Raw genomic sequence first — 24,557 nt, 5'->3', positions numbered from 1 at the left:
GCTGGGAATCATGAGGAATGAGTAAATGGGCTATTTACTGAATGTAAGCCTCTCTCTTATGCACGAAGGTACCTTTTTATCGGTGGATCTCAAAGGTTATGTGTAGAAGGATTCCCCCAGAGATCTGTAAGAGATCTGGATTCCTGGGCTGGGAATCCCAGAGTCCCTGAGTCAATACCATGGGGCTAGAGCCTAGAAATTTGCATACTGCTTATTAATACCCTGGCGACTCTTGGAGAAATGTTATCGCCATTCTGTTGTTCACTTCATCTTAGGTCTTAAGTGTGGAAAGTACTGAAGTGTTGGAAAGCGTGGGTACAAACCAGTGAATTAATTTGGCTGGCAACACCATCACATTTGAAGCACAGTTGTTTGGCAACTGACTGAAAGTATCACATGGTATTTCCCTTTATTCTGCAGAAATTATTTGTTTTATTTCTGTCCTGGATGTTAAGGAAAGTCAGTCACGAATATGCCTATTCTTTAGTGGTCTGTGTTTTATTTTATTTTATTATTATTTTTTTTAACCTTAAGGCTTGGGAGGTTTTATGAGGGGAAGAAAAAAAGGAATCCTTTTTAATGAGCAGGAGACAGTGTGAAAACTGTTCGTTCAGTCACTGAGTTTCTAGGGAAGAAAATATAGTGTTGGTATGTAAGTTGTTTTGTTTTGTTTCATTTTGTATGGAAAAAGCAATTAGGACTTGCCTTAGGGCAAGTTGGAAGGTTACAAGAAAAAATGGCAGAATTAGTGAAAAGATCCAATTGTAGCTATTTTTAAATGAAATATGAAATATGAAAAAGCTTTGAACAAAGGAGAAGTTAGAATTCTTGAACTGATTTTTTTTTTTTTAAAGATTTTATTTATTTATTTGACAGATCACAAGTAGATAGATAGAGAGCCTGGCGAGAGAGAGAGAGAGAGAGAGAGAGAGAGAGGAAGCAGGCTCCATGCTGAGCAGAGAGTCGGACCTGGAGACATGAGGCTAGATCCCAGGACCCTGGGATCGTGGCCTGAGCCAAAGGCAGAGGCTTTAACCCCCTGGGCCACCCAGGCGCCCTGTTGAATTGCTTTTTTTTAATGGTATTTTCTTCCTTTAAGGGAAGCCTGGTTATTGGCTTACTATTACAAATTATTAACAACTCACTGAAACCTGCATTTCATATGCGAGGTGCAGAGCTAACTCATCAGTCATTTCGGCTACTAGACATGCTAATTCACTGTCTGCCCGGTTGATTTCAGAGTCACAGGGCTGTAGGATTACAAGCAGGATATTAGGAGTTATCTGGCCTCAGTGGGGTCTTTGGGTGTTTGCTATTGAGGTTTTTAAAAACAGAAATCCGGTATTAAATTTTTTAAAAGGATTTTATTTATTTTAGCTCATGTGTGAGAGAGACCACAAGCGCACAAGCAGGGGAAGGGATAGAGAGAGGAAGAAACAGACTCCCCGCTGAGCAGGGAGCTCTATGCAGGCAGGCTTGGTCCCAGGACTCTGGGGTCATGACCTGAGCCAAAGGTAGAGTCTTAACCCACTGAGCCCCCCAGATGCCCGCCCCCAGTATTAAAATTTTTATTCTTCCTTAGCCACAAATAGACATTCAAATCTTAATTTTTCTAGCATGTAATTGGCCTTTAAATTAGGGAGGCCATGCGATTAGTCATCCTAGTTGGAGTCCTTTGGAGAGTGAAAGGAGACAGTGTTCATAATTCTGCCAGGACAACAGACTATCCTAAAACTAAGTTCTGTGAAATGGTTTTGAAACTCAGTGTTTAGCCTGAGAGATTTCTTTTGATATTACATGGGAAGAGGTTTATTTAGACTGAAGCTAATTGACCAAGGCAACCAGGCTGCTGTATATTATGTGACACTTGCTTTACATGGAACCCCTAGGGAAGTCTTTTTTTTTTTTTTTTAAAGACAGAATTTCATTTATCTCCTTGAAAAACATGTATATTTTTCTCAAGTCAGCCTCATCCAACTTTTAAAATAATTTCTCATGTATGGCTGAAGATTAAAGGGTAAAATGTTTGGGAAAGGACCTTATGTTTCAGAACCCTTCCAGAAAACAGTAAGATGAGAAGTGCTGGGTGGGGGCAGTGGATGTATGATCTAGATCAGAGGCTTCCACACTTTGTTGGTTGCCAGGGTCCTTAGGAGCTCAGTAATTTTACAAGTGGCCCGAAGCCCAAAGGAATACCTAACTGCTCAAGCAGAATACCTAACTGCTCTATTTAAGTTCTAACTTGCAAATAACATAAGTATTTACTTCTAATAACTTAGCAGCTGTTTGGAAGAAATATTTTATCATTGGAAAGAAAGAAAGATACTTCTGTCGTATTATTTAAAAAAATCTCAGTTCTGGGCTGCCTCGGTGGCTCAATCGGTTTAGGATCTGACTCTCGATTTCAGCTCAGATCATGATCTCGGGGGCGTGAGATGGAGCCCCACATTGGACTCGGTCCTCAGCACAGAATCTACTTGTCCCTTTCCCTCTGATTCTCCTCTGCTCTGTGTCTCTCTCTCTCTCAAATAAAACTTTAAAAAAAAAAAAAAATCACAGTTGGGACACCTGAGTGGCTCTGTTGGTTAAGTTTCTGGTCTGCCTTGGGCTCGGATCCTGATCCCAGGACCTGAGATCGAGTCCTGCATTGGGCTCCTTGCTCGGTGGAGAGCCAGCTTCTCCCTCTGCCTGCTGCTCCTCCTGCTTATGTGCTTGCTCTCTCTCTTTCTCTCTCTTGCTGAGAAATCAATAAATAAAATCTTTAAAAAAAATTCACAGTTACATATAAATATGTGTGTACCTGTATGTCACTGCAGAAGTTCTCAGACCTGGATTTTACTACCAGCCTCATTTCCTATTTTTCTCATTTTCGTTTTCTCCTGTGCCTTCATCTTAGCAAGGAATGTAATGTGACTTAATGTAAAAACAGTGAACTGCGTCAGGGTAAGGGGTTTGGGCAGTGTCCGAAGACCGAATTTTTTTGTTGCTTCCCTCAGAAATTTAAAATCATTCTATAGTTTCCCTGTGAGTTCATTGTAATGTGTTGGGATGCCTCGACACTCGGTTTGAGAACTGCAGACCTAGGTATGTGTTATGTTCATCATTTGGACTGTTGATAAACACGCAGTGTACTTATAGTAAGGAAAATCTCATGTAAGTAAGGTCTGACAGACTCCAGAACATTCTGTTAGGGAAGTGACCATGCTCCTGTCTTTTAGCCCTCCATCTTCTTGAGTTGGTTGTCTCAGATTCTGGTCCTCAGGAGCTGAAATTTATTGAACCCTTATTATGTCAGACACTGAGCTCAATGCATTTAAATTGTAGTGACCCTACTGTACAAAGCCTCTTTGGTCAGGCTCCCCTGGAAATCCTCGTGAAGTAGCTTGTGTCTTCATTTAGGCGACGAAACTGAAGTTCGAAAAGTTAAGTGGCTTGCTAGTGAACGTACAACAACTAGTTTTAGTTCTAGGATATAAGCTCAAGCAGTTATTGTCTTTTCTGAAGACTAGCCTCTTTCTCCCCCAGCCATCAACTTTTCTGCAGACACCACACCTCCATCTCTGTGTCTCCCGCCATAAGAGGTACAGGTTTCGTGGAGACCTTAACAGGGAGGTTCTTTTGTCCTCATTTTCAGATAAAGACACTGAGACTTCAGAAATTTAGTTGCTGGCCAAAATAAACTACTACTAACTGGAATTCGAACCCAGGCTTCAGCGAGTCCAACCACAAAGCTTATCCTTGTAATTTATATGGATGACCAGAAGATCTTGTAAAAATCTTGGAGTTCTTTGAGAGTCATTAAAAAAAGATGGAGTTATGATAATATGGCTTTTGTGTTAATATATTTGGATAAATCCTATTCACTTGGAAATCATGCATGGTATGTGTGGCACCTCTCTGTGAAACACTGTCTCCATTGCCCAATCATGTGGAATAACAGAGAATATATTGTGCTTACCATTTATAAATATATGTATAGAAGAGAGAGAGGGGGAATGAATGGGCCTATTTGTCAGTGGGCTGGCTGACACGCATGGAGTACTGCGCCCTTCTAAGCCGAGACCCCCAAGGTAGGGAAGTGTGTGGAGGACTGTAATTCAGGATCAGGTTTTAAAGAATCATTTAGGAAGTAGAATAAGTACAGGGTAGTTTTTGTAAGTTACACATGAGAAAGTCTCTTGACTCTTGTGTCTCCTTAATGCTTAATTTCTAGCAGCTGTTCATTTGTATGTGGACTTGAATTACTCTCTGGAACAAGGCAGATCCAAATCAGAGGCACACTTCGAGCTGGCAATCTCTTTGGATGGAGGTTACTGGACAAATTGTATTGCATCATCCCTCAGGTCCTTAGGACTTGAGCTTGAGGTTTAATATACACTAGAATGAATGGTTTCATGGGAATTGGGTTTGGTTTATTTCTTGAGCGAGGAGACTTGAGTTGTTAACAGAAGGTAAGAATACAAAGATCAAATGGGATGCTATAGTATTTTGGCATTTTCCCCAACACTGAAAGCTCTCTTGGAGAAGTGTAATACTGCTTTGGAGGAAACAGAAGAGTGTCTACATCCAGAACACACCAAGCGAGTGTACTGGGTTCAGCAGCCCAGGGTCATGTCCCCTAGGCCTACTGTTGTGGTTTACTCAGTTGAGAAGCACAGGGAATCAATCTAGTCAGATTCCATATCCCCCATCCCAACCCTTTCCTCATCTCACTCTTGATTGCAAGCTTTGTTGTTTCTTTTCCTGTATATAGCTCAGCCTAGCACTTAAAGTTAAATGGAGTGTGCACCCAAGGGCCTGCTTCCCCCAAATTTGTTGTCTTCAAATGTAGGTATTTGCTTTCCCTGGAAGGTGTTCTGTTTTACTGCTTTGCTTGATGCATGAAGTGCGAATGGGACCGTGCTTCCTCATTTTAGACCTAATTTATGTCGTCCTTCTAGGTAGCACCTTATGCCTAGAACATACCACTGGAGTGTGAGAATATAAAAGCTGGGATAATTCAAATGACATAGATTTTCTTTCATCTGAACCTTAATATTCTCCTAGAGAGAAACAACAAAGATTGAAAACCTATACCCCGAGAAAGGGGTACCTCTTCCCAAGGTGTCTCAGGGTTCATGTTTCTACCACATGGTTTAGTTCAGCTGTTTAATAATCTGTTATGTGATGTCATTGTTGTGCATCGCATGGGTAAAAATCCAAGTTACTGTGTTACAGAACATCAGAAGGGTTGGTTTTCCTGGTATTGCTTTGGTGTTTACTGAACTCCTGAGTGTTTATTGAATGTCTGATCTGTCTATACATGTTCCAGATATTGTAGAAGAGATCAGAGTATGTCAGGGAACATTGCCTGGGGTGGGAGAGAAAGCTTACATGTGTGAAATGGTGGAACAACACACAGGATCATTTGGTCTCCAGCACAAGTGCTATGCAGATATCCAAAAATGGGCAACTCTAGGTGTGGTGTGTGGAGGACCTGGGACCTAGATGGAGTCATAGATTTTGGTGGAGAAATAGGAAAGGGATTATAGGAGGAGCAGATTCGGTCCAGGCTGGAAGATGAGAGAATGTATATTCTGGACCTTAAAAAAAAAATAAAAATAAAAAACATATATATAATATAACAAATTAAGTAAATTTAATGATTTTAATTTAATAATTTTAATAAATTAAATAAATATATTTATTTAAAATTTTAAAAATAAATTTATTTAAATAATAAATAAATTTATTTAAATATATTTGATATTAAATATATTTAAATATATATTTTAAACTTTAGGTGATTGAAATACATGTTGCTATTGGTATTTGTATAATATTTAATAACAACCTCAAAATAAATCATAGCTAAATTTGATGCTTCTCTTATAGCCCTAATCATTTATTTGTTTAAAAGAATACAAAAGTGTATCTATCAAAATATAGCTTGTGTGTCTGAGCTGAATTCAGCACACAATTATTATGCACCACCTGAATGCTGGGCACCTTACTGGAGCTCTAAAGAGGATTTCCCTGTAAGAACTTGGCAGTGTTGTAAGGACAGAAAGATAAATCTGTATAATAGAATATGACCAGTGGTCCCCTCCAAGGGATTTTGAGGTTGTTGAATGATTTTATTCTTAATGCCAGTTATTTTGGGAATTCTTCAGTGTCTGTGACATCTTAAGCAGTTAAGTGATTTAAAAAAAATTAAATATATAAAAGTGTCACTTTTAGACACCATGTGTGAATTAACTTGCTGATGGTTGTTACCATAAAAATACCAACAGCATTGAAATTGTGCTTTTTTCTTAGTTTAAAATCAGAAAAATTGTGTAGTAATAAGTAAGGGCATTCATATCATTCATATAACAATGCAACAATAAAGTAAAGGCTGTGTTTAGTGCACATATTTTAATTGTGTATTAAAATCTTCAAATTGGTTATCTAGGCTTTATGTTCTTTTTCAACTTTATAGCAGGTTTTTTTTTTTTTTTTTTTTTAAAGATTTTATGTAATTTGACAGAGATAACAAGAGCACAAGCAGGGGGAGTGGTAGAGGAGACGCAGGCTTCCTGCTGAGCAGGGAGCCCTATGTGACATGGGGCTCGATCCCAGGATCCTGAGAACATGACCTGAGCTGAAGACAGACCCTTAACCGATTTAACTGATTGAGCCACCCAGGGCCCCCTAGCAGGGTTTTTGAATGAACTGACAGATAGTAAGCTGTACCTGAAGTAGTGCTTTTTATGCCAGGGTGTTCTTTGCGTAGAAACAGAAGTTTACTTGATGGTCTTTTCCACAACTGTGAGGGCTAATGGAAGAGAAAACCAGGCACAGAACCATGCAGATGTGTCACGCGTCAGAAGGCCTGCCATCTGGGACCTCTCAGCCTTCCTGCTTGGCTTGGCTGGGCCTGTCTGTCGCCACCGTGGGCTCTTGGAACAAAGTTCAAGACGGACCAGTGTTATGTCGCAGTGAAAGCTAAGTTTTGCCAGTGTTCGTGTGTTTGTGTGGATAGCGTAGAGTTTTATTTCATACCATGTCTTCATCGGAACTGGTGGGTTTATTTTTAGATTTTTCAGTAATTTAATATTAGGATATTGTCTAGTTCCCTAAGGTTTTCCATTTCCTTCTGTATTTAATTACATTCTGGCTTTTATCAATTTGAAGTTCAGCATATGAAATGGAAACCAAGCCTCTCACCATTGGTAGTGAAAAGTAGATATGAAAATTTTGGAATTTGGTGCTGTGGGAAGAGGGAGGCCGTGCATTGTGGGGAGCCAAAGTATTGTCAGCCAAAGTAGTTTTCTACTGTTTCCATAACAAATTACTATGAACTTAGTCATGCAAAATAATTCAGTTTAATTATCTTATGGTTGTGTAGGTTAGAAGTTTGGCAGGAGTATTACTGCATGAAAATCAGGGCTTCAGTGGGAAGGGCTTCTAGAAGCTCTAGGGGAGAATCTGTTTCTTTGCCTTAATCAGCTTCTAGAGGCTGCCTGCATTCCTTGGCTCGTGGCCTCCTTTTTCCATCTTTAAAGCCAGCATTGGCTGGTGCAGTCCTTCTCACATTGTGTCACTCTGATTTCTTCCCTCTGACTCTCTTCTGTCTTACTTACCCGCTTTTTTTTAAAAATACTTTTTTCTTATTGTGGTAAAATATCCACACCATGAAGTTTACCATTTTTAAGTATATTATTGTGGTAGCATGAAGCAAATTCAGTGTCCTGCAACCACTACCACTGCCTTCTCCTAAAATTCTTTGTCATCTCTAACGTCTGTACCCATTAAGCAAGAACCCCTATTCCCCATTTTCCCTAGCCAGGTAATTTGTAATCTGTTTTCTTTTTTTGTTTGTTGCGATGAGTTAGCCTTTTCTAGATATTTTGTATTGACAGAATCAGATAATATTTGCCCCTTAGTGACTGACTTCTTTTACCCAAACATTTTCAGGGTTCACACATGTTATTGTATGAGTCGGAGCTTCATTCCTTTTTATAGCTGAATAATATTCTGTTGTATGTATGTAACAAATTTTGTTTATCCATTCACATTTCGGTGGACACCTGGTTTGTTTCTGCTTTTGGCTGCTGTGAATGATGTTATCTTAATACTGGTAGACAGGTATCTGGTGAGTCTGTTTTTGATTCTTTTGTATACATAACTTGTGGGATCAACTGCTAATTCTGTGTTTAAATTTTTTGAGAGTTATCACAGTGTTTTCCACAGTGGCTGTATATTATATTTCCAGCAGCAGTGTACAGGGATTCCAATTTCTCCACATCGTCAACAACAAATATTTTCCATTTTTAAAATTCTTCTGCTTCAAAGACTCTTGTGACTGCATCAGTTTATCTAGGGTGGTGTGGGATAATCTTGCAATCTCAACATTGTTAACCCAATCATATCTGTAGATAACATCTTCATATATAAGGAAACGGTCACAGGTTCTTGGGTTTAGCGTGAGGACATTTTTGGGAACCATTATCCTGTCTGTGAGCATGAACCTGCCCCAGAAGTCATAGCTTTTTACACATGAGAAACCATATATTTCAGTCTGTAATTTTTGGTCTCCGTTGTGGCAGAAATCCTCATGTTTATGTTGACAGCATAATTTTTCACCTCTTGTCTCTGGAGATGTGATGTTAGTTGAGCATTAACTTGAATTATTTCCCTCCTTTGAAAGGGCTTACCATGACTATGAAACCAGGTTCACTAGTCTTTTTCAGAGTAATTGGGAAGGGGAGAGGGAGACAAACAATGACCCTAATGATCCAAGAAGGGAAGTTAAGAATGTTGCTGGGAAAGTGTTGGGAGAGGAGGAGGCCAGGGCTTCGGGGGAATTGGGCAAGGTGAAAAAATATGCTTGTTTCAGGTCAGCAGGTGATAGAGATCATATTTTTAGGGCTTGATTGTGGTGGACTCTGGCTATCGGATGTGTTATAATTAGAGTTTGATATCTCCTATTCTCAAAATGTTTTTGTTCTAAAGAATCCTGTGTCAGGAAGGTTGATGTTTGTCAGTGAAATAAGAACCCTTTCTCTGGATTTTGATTCATTTTGGTCTGTGCCAGCAAGCCCAGCCTTGAACACAGTTGCCCTTATGTTGCCCATGAAACAGGTTTTTAGCATCTTAAGTGTGGCCTGTTGTGTAATTCCCCCATCCCAGTACACAAGTGTGTGCAGGTAGACAAATCGATGAAGAATCATTTGAATTCGAGAATGTGTCCAGGAACAGGCATCAGGCTTCTAATGACAGATAGGATGTTTGAAAGAAGTTGAGTATTTCTTTCCATTATTCCCTTCAGGTTTGAATATGAATAGAATCTGTATTTCAATAGTTAGCACGATGGCCTGAGGAGGTTGTGTGGTTTTTTTGTCATCTATTGGATGTGGAATCACTTAAACCTAGTGATCTGGGGAATAGCAGACAGAGGAAAACTTGGCCTAGACTGCTATAGTTATGTCCTTCTATTCGGGAGATAAGATGGGCTCTCCCACCCAGCCTTACCCATATTGACAATAATGGCCCTGGAATTAAATATAAATTATGTGTGCACACGCACGCACACACATGCACACACACAGAGTCAACACTTGTTTATTACCATTTACAAAGGGCAGTGAAAGTGTGACTCATTTAAAGGAGTAGATCATTTACATGAGAATTTGGGAAGCTTTTTATTTTAGTTGGTATTTATTGGTAAAGACAGGTAATTTTCTAGAGATTCATGATTTTGGAAATAAAATGAGTTGATCTATGAATACAAAGCCCCATGTCCAGACGAGCCGTGGAGAGAATGGCAAGTGCTGGTGCTTAACTGTAATACAAGAAAACCTGTATAGTCGGGAAACCATGGAAGCTTACAAAAGTAGAAGAGCATAATAGACCTTCAATCATTATTAATCATATTCCTTACAATGTCGATGATAATAAGAGTAACAGTATCTACCATATATTGAGTAATGAGTGTGTGCAGGAGTTTTTGCTAAATACATGCATTATCTGATTTGCTTTTCTCAAATACACATCATATACGTTCACTCATATTCACACACACACACACACACACACACCCCATAGATGAAAGTGGGCTTCCTTTCATAATAATGGAAAAAGATTAGTAGTCACATTGGCCTGGATTCGTGGTTCTAGTACTGGTAATAACTACTTATGATGAATGTGAATCTTGCCTTCAGTTTTTGAGTCTGTTTGGGCACCTATAAAAGAATAAGACTAAAAATCTTACCAGCTTCTCTTCTGGCTCCGTAGTTTTTGATTATAAGATGTTGTACAAGAGTCATTTGTATTTAGTCCAATCCTTAAAAGAAAATCTTCCAAGAAAACCGGTGTAACTAAAATTTGAATGGGACATTAGAGCTAGGTCTCATTGTCAGGGTTCCCCAGAAAGGACAGCGTTCCGGTCAGATTTTATTTTAAAGGTGTAACTAGATCAGGGAGCAGGCTGATTTCTCCTGTCGTAGGCTTTCCTGTCAACAGTGAATGATATTAATACTCTCAGTGATTAAATAAAAATAAAGTGACAGCGAACGATGTCTGACTGAGGATTCGTTGTGGAGACCGTTTGGCTGACTGCCTGAGTCCTGTGCCAGAAAACCAGCTGAATATATTTGAGCAGCATCCTCTGGGCTAGGAGGGTATTGAAACTCAGGCTGTCAGATTGTTGCTGGGAACTGGAAGGAAATGGTTTGAAGGTTAGTTGAACAGAAGGGTGGGCCGTGGATTGAATTTGCAGCCCCCCTCTGCGGCCCTAGGTGTTGGAATTTTAAAATGAACTCATGGGAGAATTGGTACCTAACTCAGTATTAGGTGATGAACAGAGGAGAAATCCTTTATCCTATGCGATTTGAGGACCCCCAAAGGCTGGCTTTTTCTGGAAATCTCTTTGGCTGAGGAATTGCCACTGGTTGTCAAGTAAATCTGAAATTCTGTGGTTTGGTGGCCAGGACCAGGCCGTGCTAACTTGGTCTCACACTACCTGCTCCTTACGCTCTGGTTTATTCTGTAGAGCGCAAAATCCTCTGCCTTTTCCTACATTCAGACTTACCTTTGCTCGTACTTTCCCTTCACCCAAAGTAATGAGAATAAGCTCTTAAGTATTGAGTGTCTTCCATGTACTTACTTTGTACCATGTACGTTATCCAATTTAATTTTTCTCAGACTCTGTGAAGCAGGTAGTGTCGTCATTACGAGTGTCACCCTTCTCATCATGATCATCACTGTCCTTTCCATTTTACAAGTGAGGACACGGAGGCTTTAGTTTAGTTAATTTTTTTTTTTTTTTAAGGATTCTATTGATTTATTTGACAGAGATCACAAGTAGGCAGAGAGGTAGGCAGAGAGAGAGGAAGGGAAGCAGGCTCCCTGCTGAGCAGAGATTCCCAACTCAGGGCTTGATCCCAGGACCCTGAGATCATGACCTGAGCTGAAGGCAGAGGCTCAACCCACTGAGCCACCCAGGTGCCCCTAGTTTAGGTAATTGACCCAAGATTATAGTTTAATGGTTATAGATTTTAGATTAATGAGTAGTAGAGTTGATATCGCAACCTGGGTGGCCCATCTCCAAACCCCAAATATTAAAAACCACACGATTCCATTAAATACCATTCTTTACTGCCCTCCTCACACATCCAAGCCCAGTCCATAGCATTTCCTATAACAAAACGAGAGGTAATGGCTTCCTATCTGAGGTTTGCTTATATTCTGTAGTCAGTTCTGTTTGGTACTGGTGTACTCAACTTCTTGCCTTGTGCTTCATTGAAGTCTGAGCTTACCTCATATTTGTATCTTCTCCTTCATTTGGTTTTTATTGGAGCATATTAAGTGTAAGAGTACCTGACTATCTACAGATATGATCCAGTAACTTGTTTGTTTTTTCTTTGGGGGGGGGGTGCTGGTGGTGGTGGTTCAAGTTCATATTTATAAAGACATTGAAGATTTGTGTTAAAAATACCAGTATTTTGTCTGAAAAATATTATTAGCTTAAGTAATATGCATTTTCCTCTTACCTTGAATGCTTACGATCAGGTCTCTGGTTACTAAAGTAGAATCCTTGGATTGCTTTCCTCAGACAGGTTGTTTTGTAGAAACACTGCCGCTTAAGTGTCCTCGGAACAGGATGATCATACAGACCACTCTTGAGTCCTGGCTTTGTCACCTATCTCATGCAGGGAAGAGTTACTTAACCTCCTTGTCCTTCAGTTTTCTTCTCTGTTAAATGGCGATGATAATACCTACTTGTCAGGATTACAAAGCAGATTAAATTGGCTAATGCATGTGGAGAGCCTAAGGGCCTGAGACATATCAGCCCATCAGTGAATGGTATATCTTGTTTTTGACCCTCCGCTTTGATTCTGACCTTCCATTTTAAATTACATTTACTGGCTTCTTCACTTCTGGACTGTTCATTTTCATTTGCTTTTTGATTCAAGTTGTGTGGCCCATGATGACCAATAATAAGTGGTAGAGTCGGGGTTGGAATCCAGCTAGTCCAGCTCCAGAGTCCAACTCATAAATCCCTGCCCCATACTGCCTCATTCAATGCCAGTCCACCCTGCGCTGCCCAATCATCTATTGTAATCCATCCCTTTCCTTTTTTTTTTTTTTTTTAATATTTTATTTATTTATTTGACAGAGATCACAAGTAGGCAGAGAGGTAGGCAGAGGGAGAGGAGGAAACAGTCTCCCTGCTGAGCAGAGAGCCTGACGTGGGTCTTGGATGTGGGGCTCGATCCCAGGACCCTGGGATCATGACCTGAGCCAACGGCAGAGGCTTTAACCCACTGAGCCACCCAGGTGTCCCTTTCCTTTACTTTTTGTAGCAAAAGGTAATGGCTCTGTAGAGGGGGAAATGAGGAGTTGTTGTTTGGGTATTGAGTTTCGGTATTGTAAGATGAATTTTAGGGATCAACACTAAATATCGTTAACATCTCTGAACTATGCATTAAACATGTGGTTGGAAGGGCCAATTTTATAGTGTGTTTACTGCAAATTAAAAAAGGTAATGGCGGGCGCCTGGGTGGCTCAGTGGGTTAAGCCGCTGCCTTCGGCTCAGGTCATGATCTCAGGGTCCTGGAATCGAGTCCCGAATTGGGCTCTCTGCTCAGCAGGGGGCCTGCTTCCCTTCCCCTCTCTCTGCCTGCCTCTCTGCCTACTATGATCTCTCTCTCTGTCAAATAAATAAATAAAATCTTAAAAAAAAAAAAAAGGTAATGGCTCCTCCTTTTGAGTTCGCATGAAACTTCTGTACCTTTATCAGTGAAGAACTCTAGAAGATTGTCAGAGCTGTTTCTCTTGTGACAGGCTTTTCCTTGCTTCCAAAAGTGACCCTGCTTGTGAAGTCCATGCCTTTTTTTCTTTACTACACAGGTGGTTATGGAATAAAAGAGTTTCTGTGGTTGATTCTGGTGACTTAATACTTGGAAGCTTTAATTTAGAGATTACGAGAACAAAAGTGTATTATGGTTACATAAGGTGTACTTATTAGGGCTCACTTTCACTACTGTGAGTTTCTCAACACAAGCTTCAAGGATATCAGAGAGAAAGAAGGATATCCTGCAATTTTCATTGCTCCTGTGAAACTAGGGTAAGAGCTGATGTCACAAAGTTGTATTCCTAGGACATGGGTTTTATTTGGTTCCTTCATTCTGCTCTTTGTTGTGTATAATATTCTGTCGGTATAATTTCAGATGTATAGACCATCCTTGATTCCTTTTCACCGTAATTAATGTCTCCAGAAACTTGGATATTCCATTGTTATTTACCTTTGATTTTTCAAAAAGTTTTAACATGGAAAGCCCATACAATATAAAATAGTAGAGTTAAGCAGAAACCAGATTCTGGATCATTAATGTAACTACAGCTTGGGGTAGATTAATTGTTATAGTTGATACAGATCTGAATTTACTGGCAATAAGAGCAAAACAAAATGAAGTTCCGGTTCTGTGATTTATTATATGTGAATGCCCTAAGACATCATTTTTCTTTTTAGGGAATTGTTGCTAGCGTTGACCTTGAAGATTCTTTCCCCCGTGAATTCTTGTTTGGAAAATTACTAATGATTAATAGACATTATATTTGGGGTTTTATAATAAACAACACTCTTTAGTGTATAGGTTTTGATAGCTGAAGCCTAAACCCTGAATCAATGAAGGTATTTCCAGATTGAATAATCTTATTGAACTAGTGTGCTTATCTTTTGTTCAGCAACCTGCATAGTGTTTACTATTTGCCATATACTGTCCTAGACACTGGGGGTTAGTGGAAGAAATTGTCCTTGAAACCCTTAGTCCAGTGGTGAATTTAGGTGGGCAAACAGGTTTACCCTGCGAGTTGCTATAATGGAGACAAGTATATCATGCCTTTGGAGCCCGAGAGGGTATGTCGTCTTGGAAGAGTTGGGGGAGGGTTCTTACGATACATGATATTTGAGCTGATTCTTGAACGCTTGCCTGGTTGAAAGGAAGGAAAGAGACCAGAATGCTCTTGGATGCTCTGATTTATTTTAGCTAGGAATTTGTACAATCTAGAAATAAATCACTAACATCCACTAAACTTTTCAACTCAAATATCCCATGTCCTCAGTGGATGTTTGGCATGGACGAGTACAGCAGTTTTATCACTGAATCCACTCCTGTTCCTGTAGGGCAAATATTCTGGCTCGTGGTCAAAGCCCAGTAACTAAAGGATGGATTGACGGAGGCGAGGAAGGAGAGGGGAGCCTTATGTCACAGACACCACCAAGTGTGGGAGGTTGAGTTGTCACTGTGTGAGAAAGGCTTGGACGTTGATTTACATTTCAGTCAAATGGAAGAGCAATCCATTTTCACAGGCAGCAAAGGGACCTGGAGATAAAGCCAGTGTTTTCCTCTGAAAATAGCTTGGACTCTTAGGAATTACCTGCACAGACTTCTAGCCAGGACTCCAGAGTCCTGCCCTCTGTAATACAAAAGGACTGCGTTCACTCTAAAAAAGTTTTCAGGGCAGTTATTACCAGTTAATCACAAGGTCCCTGGACCCTAGCCAGCCTCTGTGGAGTGTCTGCTTTTAAACAGAGCTCCTGCTTCTTGGTCCCCGTAGAATTACTAAGATGCGCATTGTATGCCTGAGCAGCTCTGAGGCCTGACCCGTGGAAGCGGCTATTTCAGATGGCTGGCGGATGATGGCCAAGCGCAGTATTTGTTTTGACGTGCTGGTACTGAGCGTCTTCTCCAGACAATGACTAGTCAGCAAGCTCAAAAACACTTCTTAGAACTCTTCTCATTCAGAACGGTGCAGACCTTTTCCTCGACCTTCAGAATCGCGCGGTCCACCTGCCTGCTTCGCCGTTCTTCAGGATGTCTCGGAGTTATCTCGGACCTAAAAACGGTCACTTGGACACTTATTTATCACCTCCCCCAGATTTGTGCTGGCTTTCACAGTGTGCTCCTTTCATTAAATGGGTAATCACTTATCTAGGGACTCAGGGTAGAAGGATAATATTAATTAGTGACATCTTCCCTCAGTCCTTAAATGTAACCAGACAATTTCTATTAATATTTTTAACATCTATCCACCTTCCTTCATTTGACGTGTCATTGGCCTTGGGCAAGCCGCCATCATTCGTTGGAACCACTGGCCTTGCTGCTTCTACTTTGGCTGTTTCTAACCGGATCTCCATGTATACTCAGCGTAGCCTTTGTGAAATATAATTTGATTTTGTCATCTCATGCCGACGGAGCCTTCAATGGCCTGCTCTTACATTGTAGGGAACGATAAAAGGTGTTTACCCTGGCCTACGTGGCCGGGCGTGATACAGCCTTAACTTAGCTCTCCAGCTTGATTTTTCCCTCATTCCCTCTCTTTTACTTTCTCTGCACCCAGGATGACTGTCTTTTGGGTTTTTGATTTGCCGAGCTGTTTCCTGACTTAGCATCTTTTCGCTGTTTCCTCTCCTCAGTATGCTATTATCCACTCTTGCCCTGGTTTACTCCTTCTCATTTTTAGTGCTCTTCTTGTTACTTTTTCCTAAAGGGTCTTTCTAGATTGTCCATTCAAAAGTTGCCCTCTGATCATCTCTATCAAGACTTAGCAGAGTTGAAGATGAGCTCATTTCACTTGCATCTGCCCCACCATGATGAGATGCTGGGGCGGGATGCTATCTCTTTGGTTCCCCGCTGTGCCGTGTTGAGCACAGCTTGTGCAGAGGTGGCGGTCCACAGTTGTTGAATGAAATACTGCTTCTTCAAAGTAAAAGTTGGTCTAGGTGGAATGGCAGTAACAGGGCCTGCATCTCACTCCTGCAGGAGTGTTTGTAGACTGATTCCACACAAGTGCCTAGGAGATACTCACAGAAAGTCAGTTACTGCCATTTTTGCCTCCCACCCCCACCCCCCAAAGAAGGGGGTGGAATTTTTAGTGTTTGTTTTGGGGACCCTCACAGATGAAGTTTAGATTGTGTTCTGTTCCTGGAAAGCTGTCCAACTTTGAGCCAGTTAACCAAGTTCTCCCAGGCCTCCTTTCCCCTACATAAATCGAGGAAAATTACATCTCGTGAACGTTATTACGAAGATTTATGTGAGATTATGTGAAGTGCTTCATCCAGTGCTTGACACCTTAGAAGAGTTCAGGCTTTATTTTTTCTTATTCCCTTTATATCTCAAGTGATTAATAAGGACTCAGAAAAACTCATTTAACTTACCTCATAATCTTACTGTTTTTATTTAATGCATAATCACACCCAAGAGCATTAACGTGGAGGTCAAAATCAGTTTAGGAGGAAATAGTCCATCTCTAGGGTACAAATAAGCAGTGATGGACTGGTTATTTACTGGTCAGTCACATTGGTTTCCCTCCGAAAGATAGCTGTGGAATTCTCCTTTTTGCCTTATCCCAGGGGTGGTTGTTTAACATTGTCAAATTGTAATTACAAATAAATGCAAGTAGTTATTTTTCTTTCTAGTTCAAGCAGATATTCTATGGAGATAAGTGACATTAGATATTTAGATATTTCCCCCATTTTCGATATTTTGAGGAGCCTCGGCAATATCATTGAAAGCTCTGGAATCCAGTGCTGTTCTGCTTATATGATCAGCTTTGGAGGCAATTAAAAATTTTAATATTCTGAAGGCAGGTTGTTAGATTCAAATGGATTAGATTCAAATTAGTAGGTGGTCTGTGACCACCGCCTTCTTAGGGCATACCACTCTGGATGCTAAATCGAGTTTAAAGGGAGATGCTTGAGTTATATCTATCAAATGTATCAAAGGTTAATTCTCTGCCATTAAGTTAGAATAGCTCATCCATCCTTGCCTCCATTAAATTTATTTCACTGGATGATATGAGACAGTAATTGTGGCCAATAGAATTGCTTCTCTATAGGCCATATCTTTCGGAGAGCTAGGGGCTCTAGCATTAATAGTCAAAGACCTTGGGATTTGTCTACCCAAATATTGACCCAGGTAAGAATCTTTGTAGTTTTTTTAGGGATAGCTATGATTTAGAGCATTGATACAAGGTAGATAGTGCAGTTAATAGATTTTGACCCCTCAGCTCAGTTTAGAGCATAGAAACTTTAGGGAGGCCAAGGGAACGCCTGCATATTCCTTCTGGGGCTCTTTCACTCTGCCCTGTTCTGTGGCCAAAGATCTTACCTCACACCCAAGCCAAGTATCTTGAAAAAGTATATAATTGGTCATTTGGGACAATGGGCTAAAAACATGCAAATGTACATGGGCGCAGATCCACGAGCAATACTATGGTAGGTGTGCCATATTGACAGAGGTTTATAGGAGTTTGGATGTCTAGACATCTCCTTGAGCTCATGGTCTACTTCTTACTGTAAACCCATCTTCATAAACGATATAGCTAAACTGAGAATTATGGTTGCTAAATGTTAATGTATTTCCCAAAGGAGTACTTTTCATCTCCACAGAGGTGACTAAGACCACTTCCACTCTTTTCTTTTTCTTTTTCTTTTTTTTAAAAATTTTTAAAATTTTTTTCTAAGGTGTTCTTTTACTTAAAATTATTTGTCAAAGTAAACACTGATGTTGTCTCTCAGAAGTTCTGGTTATTGTGCTTTCCTTTGGTGTTTTGTGTTCTGTGCCTGGTGGGGCTGTAGTGCTTTAAAGAGAAATTGGGGCTATACGCTCTCAACTGAGTAGAATGGGAGCCTGCTCTTCAATGAAAAAATAGTGTATTACCTTTGGTGAAATGCAAGTCTGATAGTTCAAAGCAGACCCACCTCAGATGTCCCGGTGTAAGACTTCAGAGCTTCTCTAGCCCCATTAAACTGATTTGATCTTTAAGTGACTTCTGTAGGGCATTTGGGTTTACTTAGATGCTAGGAATTGCAAAGAAGTCCAAAAAGAACCACTGTAGTATTCTTTGGTCTGCCTGTGAATTAGCTCCCCATTAGCAGCCTGTTGTGGAATGTGACATATCTCTTTCCTTTTCTTTTTACAGAATGCTATGAACCTACCCCCGGACAAAGCCAGGTTACTGCGACAGTATGATAATGAGAAAAAGTGGGAACTGATTTGTGATCAGGTAAGACACTGTGATGCTTTATCAAGAAGTAATGAACAGAGAGAATCAGATTTCCTTGCTAAATATAGTAGACTTTTTCCAGGATACCTATGCATGGGTTTCTGTTTTGTGACTCTTTGCCTTCCTGTTTCTTAGGACCAAAGGTAAAGCTAGAAAGTGACTTTTTTTTTTTTGTATGCATTATTTTAATTCTCTCCATTATTTTCAAGCATTTAGTTATTAGATCTTCTGGGAAATCTGGTCAGATGGGCAAACCAAATTCATATCTGCTTTTTTTGTTTTTGTTTTTTTTGAGAGAGTTTGGGGTCAGGGGAGGGCTGAGGGAGAGGGAGAGAAAGAATCCTACGCAGGTTCTGTGCCCAGGATGGAGCCTGGCATGGGGCTTGATCCCATGACCCTGCAATCATGACTTGAGCTATAATCAATAGTCGGACGCTTAGCTTAGCTGACTGAGCCACTTAGGGACCCCTGTTTTTCTAATTTATGTAGCAGTTTATGCTCTTGAATAATGCGGGTCCTCTAGTTTAATTGGGTTTCCTATCCATGTTTATTGTTGTAATTCCTGGAGGAAGGTGAATTGTTTATAAAGAAACATCACTTGGGCTGATGAATTATTTCAGATTTTAGCAAGTCTTCAGATGCTTTCTTTTCTTTTCTTTCTTTTTTTTTTTTTTTTAAAGATTTTATTTATTTATTTGTCAGAGAGAGAGCATAAGCAGGGGGAGCAGAGGGAGAAGCAGGCTTCCTGCTGATCAGGGAGCCTGATGTGGGACTCGATCTCAGTACCCTGGGATCATGACCTGAGTTGAAGGCAGACCCTGAACCGACTAAGCCACCCAAGCGTCCCCAGATGTTTTTGTTTTATCATTAACTCATAACAAACTCCAATTCTTCAGAAAGATATAAAGTAAAAAGTGAAATTCCGCATTTTGGTTCTCTCTGCTCTTCACATTCTCCACCTTAGAGGTTCACTGGTAAGACTTCCAAGTATTGGCTTTCAGCTTTTAAAACGTTGTTGTCTTACAAAAAAGTTTGTCTTAAAAAATCAAAATACATGGACGTACACACCCTCTGTCTGCGTCTAGGTACATTGGTCATTTCCACCTGTTCTTTCAAATGGTATGTAGTATTCCATTATACTGATAGTCATTTCTTTGGCACTTTGCTGCAGGTCGGTATGGGCTCATTGCTGTCATCTTAGGGTCAGTCTGTAGCTAACGGGCTCTGTATGTTAGCATTGCATGTTGGGCCATGAACTTCAGGGTGCTTGTCTCCCCCGCCACCCACCATTTCTGGAAGAGCATTTCTGGGGAGTGTTCGAATTCCTCCGAACACAGCTCCCTTGGGCTCCTTCTGTGGGGACAAGTGTGGGCAATAAAAAAATCCCTATCGACCTGTGGGCAATAAAAAAATCCCTCTATCAGAGAAACTAGAGGGATTTTTTATTGCCCACAGGTCGAGCTATTACCCTAAGAAATACATGCCCGCAGTTGACACGGAGTTTCTAAAGCATTCATTGAGTATGGTCTCTCCTTAGCTCCTGAACTCAATGATGAAACGATGGCAAAAACCCTCCCCTCCTTCTCAGGCTATATTTGAGTGTCAAGAATAGATAGAAACTGAAGAGGAAGCTTATTGCTTCTATGACCGTAATGCAAAAGAGTAAAAATTTTGCTGACACCTAGACTCTCCTTCCTCGAGAGTTAATTTTTCATGAGTATTGTCTAAACCTATTATTGTGAGGAAAAATGATTTTACAGTGATGATGAACGAAGATGATAGGGATGATATAATATATAATATAAAGGAAAGGTAACTGCACAAATGAGGGAGGTCCAACGGGGGCCAAAATTCTGGTATGACAAGTTATGACAGTAATGCAGGCAGAGGAAAGCAGCTTTGGTGGCCATTTTGTTAGCCTGGTGAGGAAGAGCTGAACCTTCTCCCTCAGACCTGTGGGATTCACGGACCATCAGGCCACTCTGCTCTTTTCTAGCTTTATTGAGTTGTTAATTTTTGCCTCTCTAGTAGCCAGAAAGGGCAGATTGTGCTGATGGAGGATTTCTAACAGCTGTACTCTCAACCCAACAGTGTCTTCATAGGGTTGATGGTAGGTCGAGCGGATCTTGGGGCTGGGAGAGGAACAATCATCTAATTATGTTTCTGACTTTCAGATCCGAAGTTCAGCTTATTATTGCCCTTAAATGATAATGTACCACCACATAGAGAATTTAGCTACTTATCTGTTCCTTTCTGGCAGGTAGTTACTTCAACACATGTCGAAAGCTCTAGGCTGGAGCTCCATCAGTTCGACGGTATCCTTGGCTGATTTGTTAATAAGAGTGACAAATAATCACTATTGCCCTACTAAGTAGATTTCCTTAATAAGAACTTCATGTTGAATTTTCAAAACAGTCCCTTGTGTTCATATCCCCATTGGACAGATGGAGAAAGTCATTGTGAATATGACAGAGCTGTTCAGTGGTTAAGTGGCCTATATAGTGTAATGGCGGAAAACAGGCCCATGCTGGGAGCTGGATGCTTACACACTGCTCTTGGCTCTCTCCCCCACCAAAGGCTCAAGTGTGGAAATGCGCTACTAGAAACAAACAGAAGATACAAGTTGTCTCTGTTTCTCTGGCTTGCAGTCTGATAAGCTTTCCTGAAAGGGAGAAGAAGGCTGGGAGCTGTATCTTAGGCACTAAGCCTCATCTGCCTGCATTATCACTGTGGTGAACTGCCATGTTTGATGAACCAGTAGTCAGTTCGAGAACTGTAGCCAGCAGAAAACTGGACTTTTTTCACATATGGGAGACCCATTGGTGTGTCACACACATAAATACCATTTCTTACCTGTGTATTTGTGGGAGGAAATGTAAAAAGCTGTGAGCTGAAGTATTCATAGTCTACTATTCATATGGTAAATATAACATATTGGCACTTATTGATGGAATGTTCTTCTTGTTACCTACATGGACCACGTCATGTATTTGGTACCTAACCTATATCTGTCTATGGTACCTAACTTGATAGCTTCTCAAAATGTATTTGCTTTTAAAATTCCAATTATATGAAGTATCCCAAATAGGAAAATCCATTAAGAAAGTAGATTAGTGGTTGCTGAGAACTGGGGGGAGGAGGGGAGTGACTGTTAATGAGTATGCATGGTCTTTGTTTTGTTTTTGTTTTTGTTTGTTTTGGCCTGATGGAAATTACATCAGATAACTTAGTGCTGGGAGTTAAAGAGTGGTGATAGTTGCATAGCCTTGTGAATAAAATAAAATTGTATACCTCTTTAAGAATGTGAATTTTGTGGCATAGGAGTTATAGCTCAAAACTGCTTTTGCAACAACCAGAGATAGGTTAAAAAGAGGGGAGAATTTAAAAAAGAGGTAACAGTGTTTGTATGGATCTTTTTGGATCCCAATATGAACAAACTATAAAGAGACTTTTTTTTCAGAAAACTGGAGAAATTGAAATTAGCAGATGATTCTAAGGAATTATTGACTTCGTTGGGTTTGGTTTTTGGTATTATAGTTTATAAGACTCCTTTTAAAAATTTTTATTTTATTATTTTTTTATGCTCAATTAGCCAACATATAGTACCTCATTAGAATCTGTCTTTATTTTTAAAGCAATGTGTACTGACATAGGGATAGACTATGACTGGAATTTGGCTGTAAAAAATACTTCATCAAAGGAAAATAAAGAATAGATAAAGGAATTGTGGAGAATCTTGATGATTGTTGAATCTTGCCAGTGGGATATATTAGGGTCTATTATAGTATGCTCTCAACTTTTGTATATTTTTGAAAATTTACAATATGAAATTAAAAAATAAAGTATTTGCTACATAATCTTCATTTTTTTCCTCAACTATAAAATGTAGTTAATACGAACATTTTAAAGGGATGCCTGGCTGGCTTAGTGGTAGAGCATGCAACTCATAATCTCACGGTTCTAAGTTCAAGCCTCACATTGGGTGTGGAGCCTACTTACAGCAAGCAAGCAAACAAACAAAAAACCAAAGTAAAATTATAACATTTTAAAATTATTTTGAGGATTGGAGGCAATATTATGTAAAGTTCATGGACTAACATATAGTAGGTGTTTCATAAGTGATGTGACTGCTTCTCCTGCTCCTTAGGGGCCCAGATATTAAATATTTATTTTTTTGTTATTTCTTGTTTTTTATTATTGTGTTCAGTTAGCCCATGGAATGGTAGAAGATATTTGCAAATGATATTACAGATAAAGGGCTGATATCCAAGATCTATAAAGAGCTTATCAAACTCAACACTCCAAAATGGATAATCCAGTGAAGAAATGGGCCGAAGACATGAACAGATACTTCTCCAAAGGAGATATACAAATGGCTACTAGATATTAAATATTGGTACCATTATTTTATCATCAACTTGTCTGCAAAAGATTCAAGGAAATTTACTATACTGAATCCATCATCATATTTTACCTAAATATACTTGATGGTTTGAATGCATGTTGTATGATGCTGTCAGAAAAAGCCATCGCTATATATTTTCTCCTTCCCTCCCTCCCTCCCATTGGATTTTATTTGAGAGAGAGCATGAGAGCACAAGTGGGGGAGAGGGGCATAGAAATGGGGGAAGTAAGACTGTCCGCTGAGCAGGGAGCCTGATGTGGGGCTCAGTCCCAGGACCCTGGGATCATGAGCTGAGCCGAAGGCAGATGCTTAACTGACTGGCCACCCAGGTGGCCCAAGCCACATCTATAGATTTTTCAATCCAGGAAAATACCAAGGCAAACCTTGTATCTTATTTGTGAAGTCTTAAAACAATGACCGTGATGTGTTGTCATTGATTTCTGACACATAAGACACTCCCTGGTCCTGATGCTTTGTGCCCAAACACTATATGGAATCCAAATTTTAATTTTCTTTTAAAGCAAATAGTGCAGATACGTTATTACCATAAGATACATAGTACAGGCAAAACCCTCAAGGTGCACAAAGTGAAATGGGAATATTACAGAAATTTAATTCCAAAAGAAGTATGTGATCAAGAATATCGGAGGCCTTTTGGAGAAATTATTTCAGGATTCAGTTCCAGTGAAAAATTGTCATGTGGACAGTATGAATCACAGACCTGGTCATGTTTCTTCTTTTTTTCCTTTGCTGCTAGACTGCTCAGAGCCACATTTGTGGTCTGCCCTTACCGAGTACACAGCACCTAAGGGGCATGTGTTTGGTTTCCCGGCCTCAACCATGACTTCCTCTCGTCTTTGCTGACCATGTTTTCCCTCCATGCTGATCTCCTCACTTAAAAGCAATCTTGTAAGAAGTCCTAAACGTTCACCAGTTACCTTTGTGAATAGGATGAACATAAAATAATATGTTGGGATTACTGGTGACCAAAATTATTTTTGTACTGAAGACTTAACAGATTTTCTATATGCTGTGGGCATCGCGCAGATTGGTGCGTTGAACATAATGATTTTCTCTAAAGACGCGAAGATGGAGGATCCAAATAAGACAGTTCATCATGGTGTAGCCTAGGAAAGACAACTAAGTAGGATACAATTTGTCAGCCCTCTTATACTTTCATATGGTTAAGCTGTCACTTTGTTTTACAAGTATTGAAATATATTCCCCCGACTCGAGTGAGTTACCCGAGGGCAGGGGCCTTGCCTCATTTTTGTAGCCCCCGTACCAAGCTTAGTGCCTGAAACCTAAGCAGTGCTCACCAAAAGTCTGTTGAGAGAGAGAAAGAAGGACTGAATGCTGTGTTCGGGAGAAAGTGGAGAAGGAAGAGGAGGCAGAAGAGAGAAGCAGCTCAAGGCAAGAGGTGGCCTGGAAGTAGAGGTTTGCTGTTTCTTTCTTTTTTAGATTTTTAAAAATTATTTTGGAGAGAGCAAAAGGATGAGCATGAGGGGCAGAGGGAGAGAGAAACTCAAGCAGACTCTACACTCAGCATGGAGCCCAACGCTAGGCTTGATCTCACAACCCTGAGATCATGACCCCAGCCGGAGCCAAGAGTCGGCCG

General features: G+C 40.2%; 1 protein-coding gene across 16 annotated transcripts in view; it reads left to right on the top strand.

Moving 5' to 3' along the window:
• The window catches only part of FMNL2 (formin like 2), a 321,014-nt gene that overhangs the window by 162,593 nt on the left and 133,864 nt on the right, over positions 1–24,557 (top strand). For all 16 annotated transcript variants that reach the window (XM_059167316.1, XM_059167319.1, XM_059167317.1 and 13 more), the window contains exon 2: positions 18,451–18,534. In XM_059167316.1, the coding sequence (XP_059023299.1) occupies positions 18,451–18,534 (84 nt within the window). The remainder of the gene's footprint in view (positions 1–18,450; positions 18,535–24,557) is intronic.

This window comes from Mustela lutreola, chromosome 3, assembly GCF_030435805.1.
Source record: "Mustela lutreola isolate mMusLut2 chromosome 3, mMusLut2.pri, whole genome shotgun sequence".
Taxonomy (NCBI): domain Eukaryota; kingdom Metazoa; phylum Chordata; class Mammalia; order Carnivora; family Mustelidae; genus Mustela; species Mustela lutreola.
This window is presented reverse-complemented; position numbering and strand designations above follow the sequence as displayed.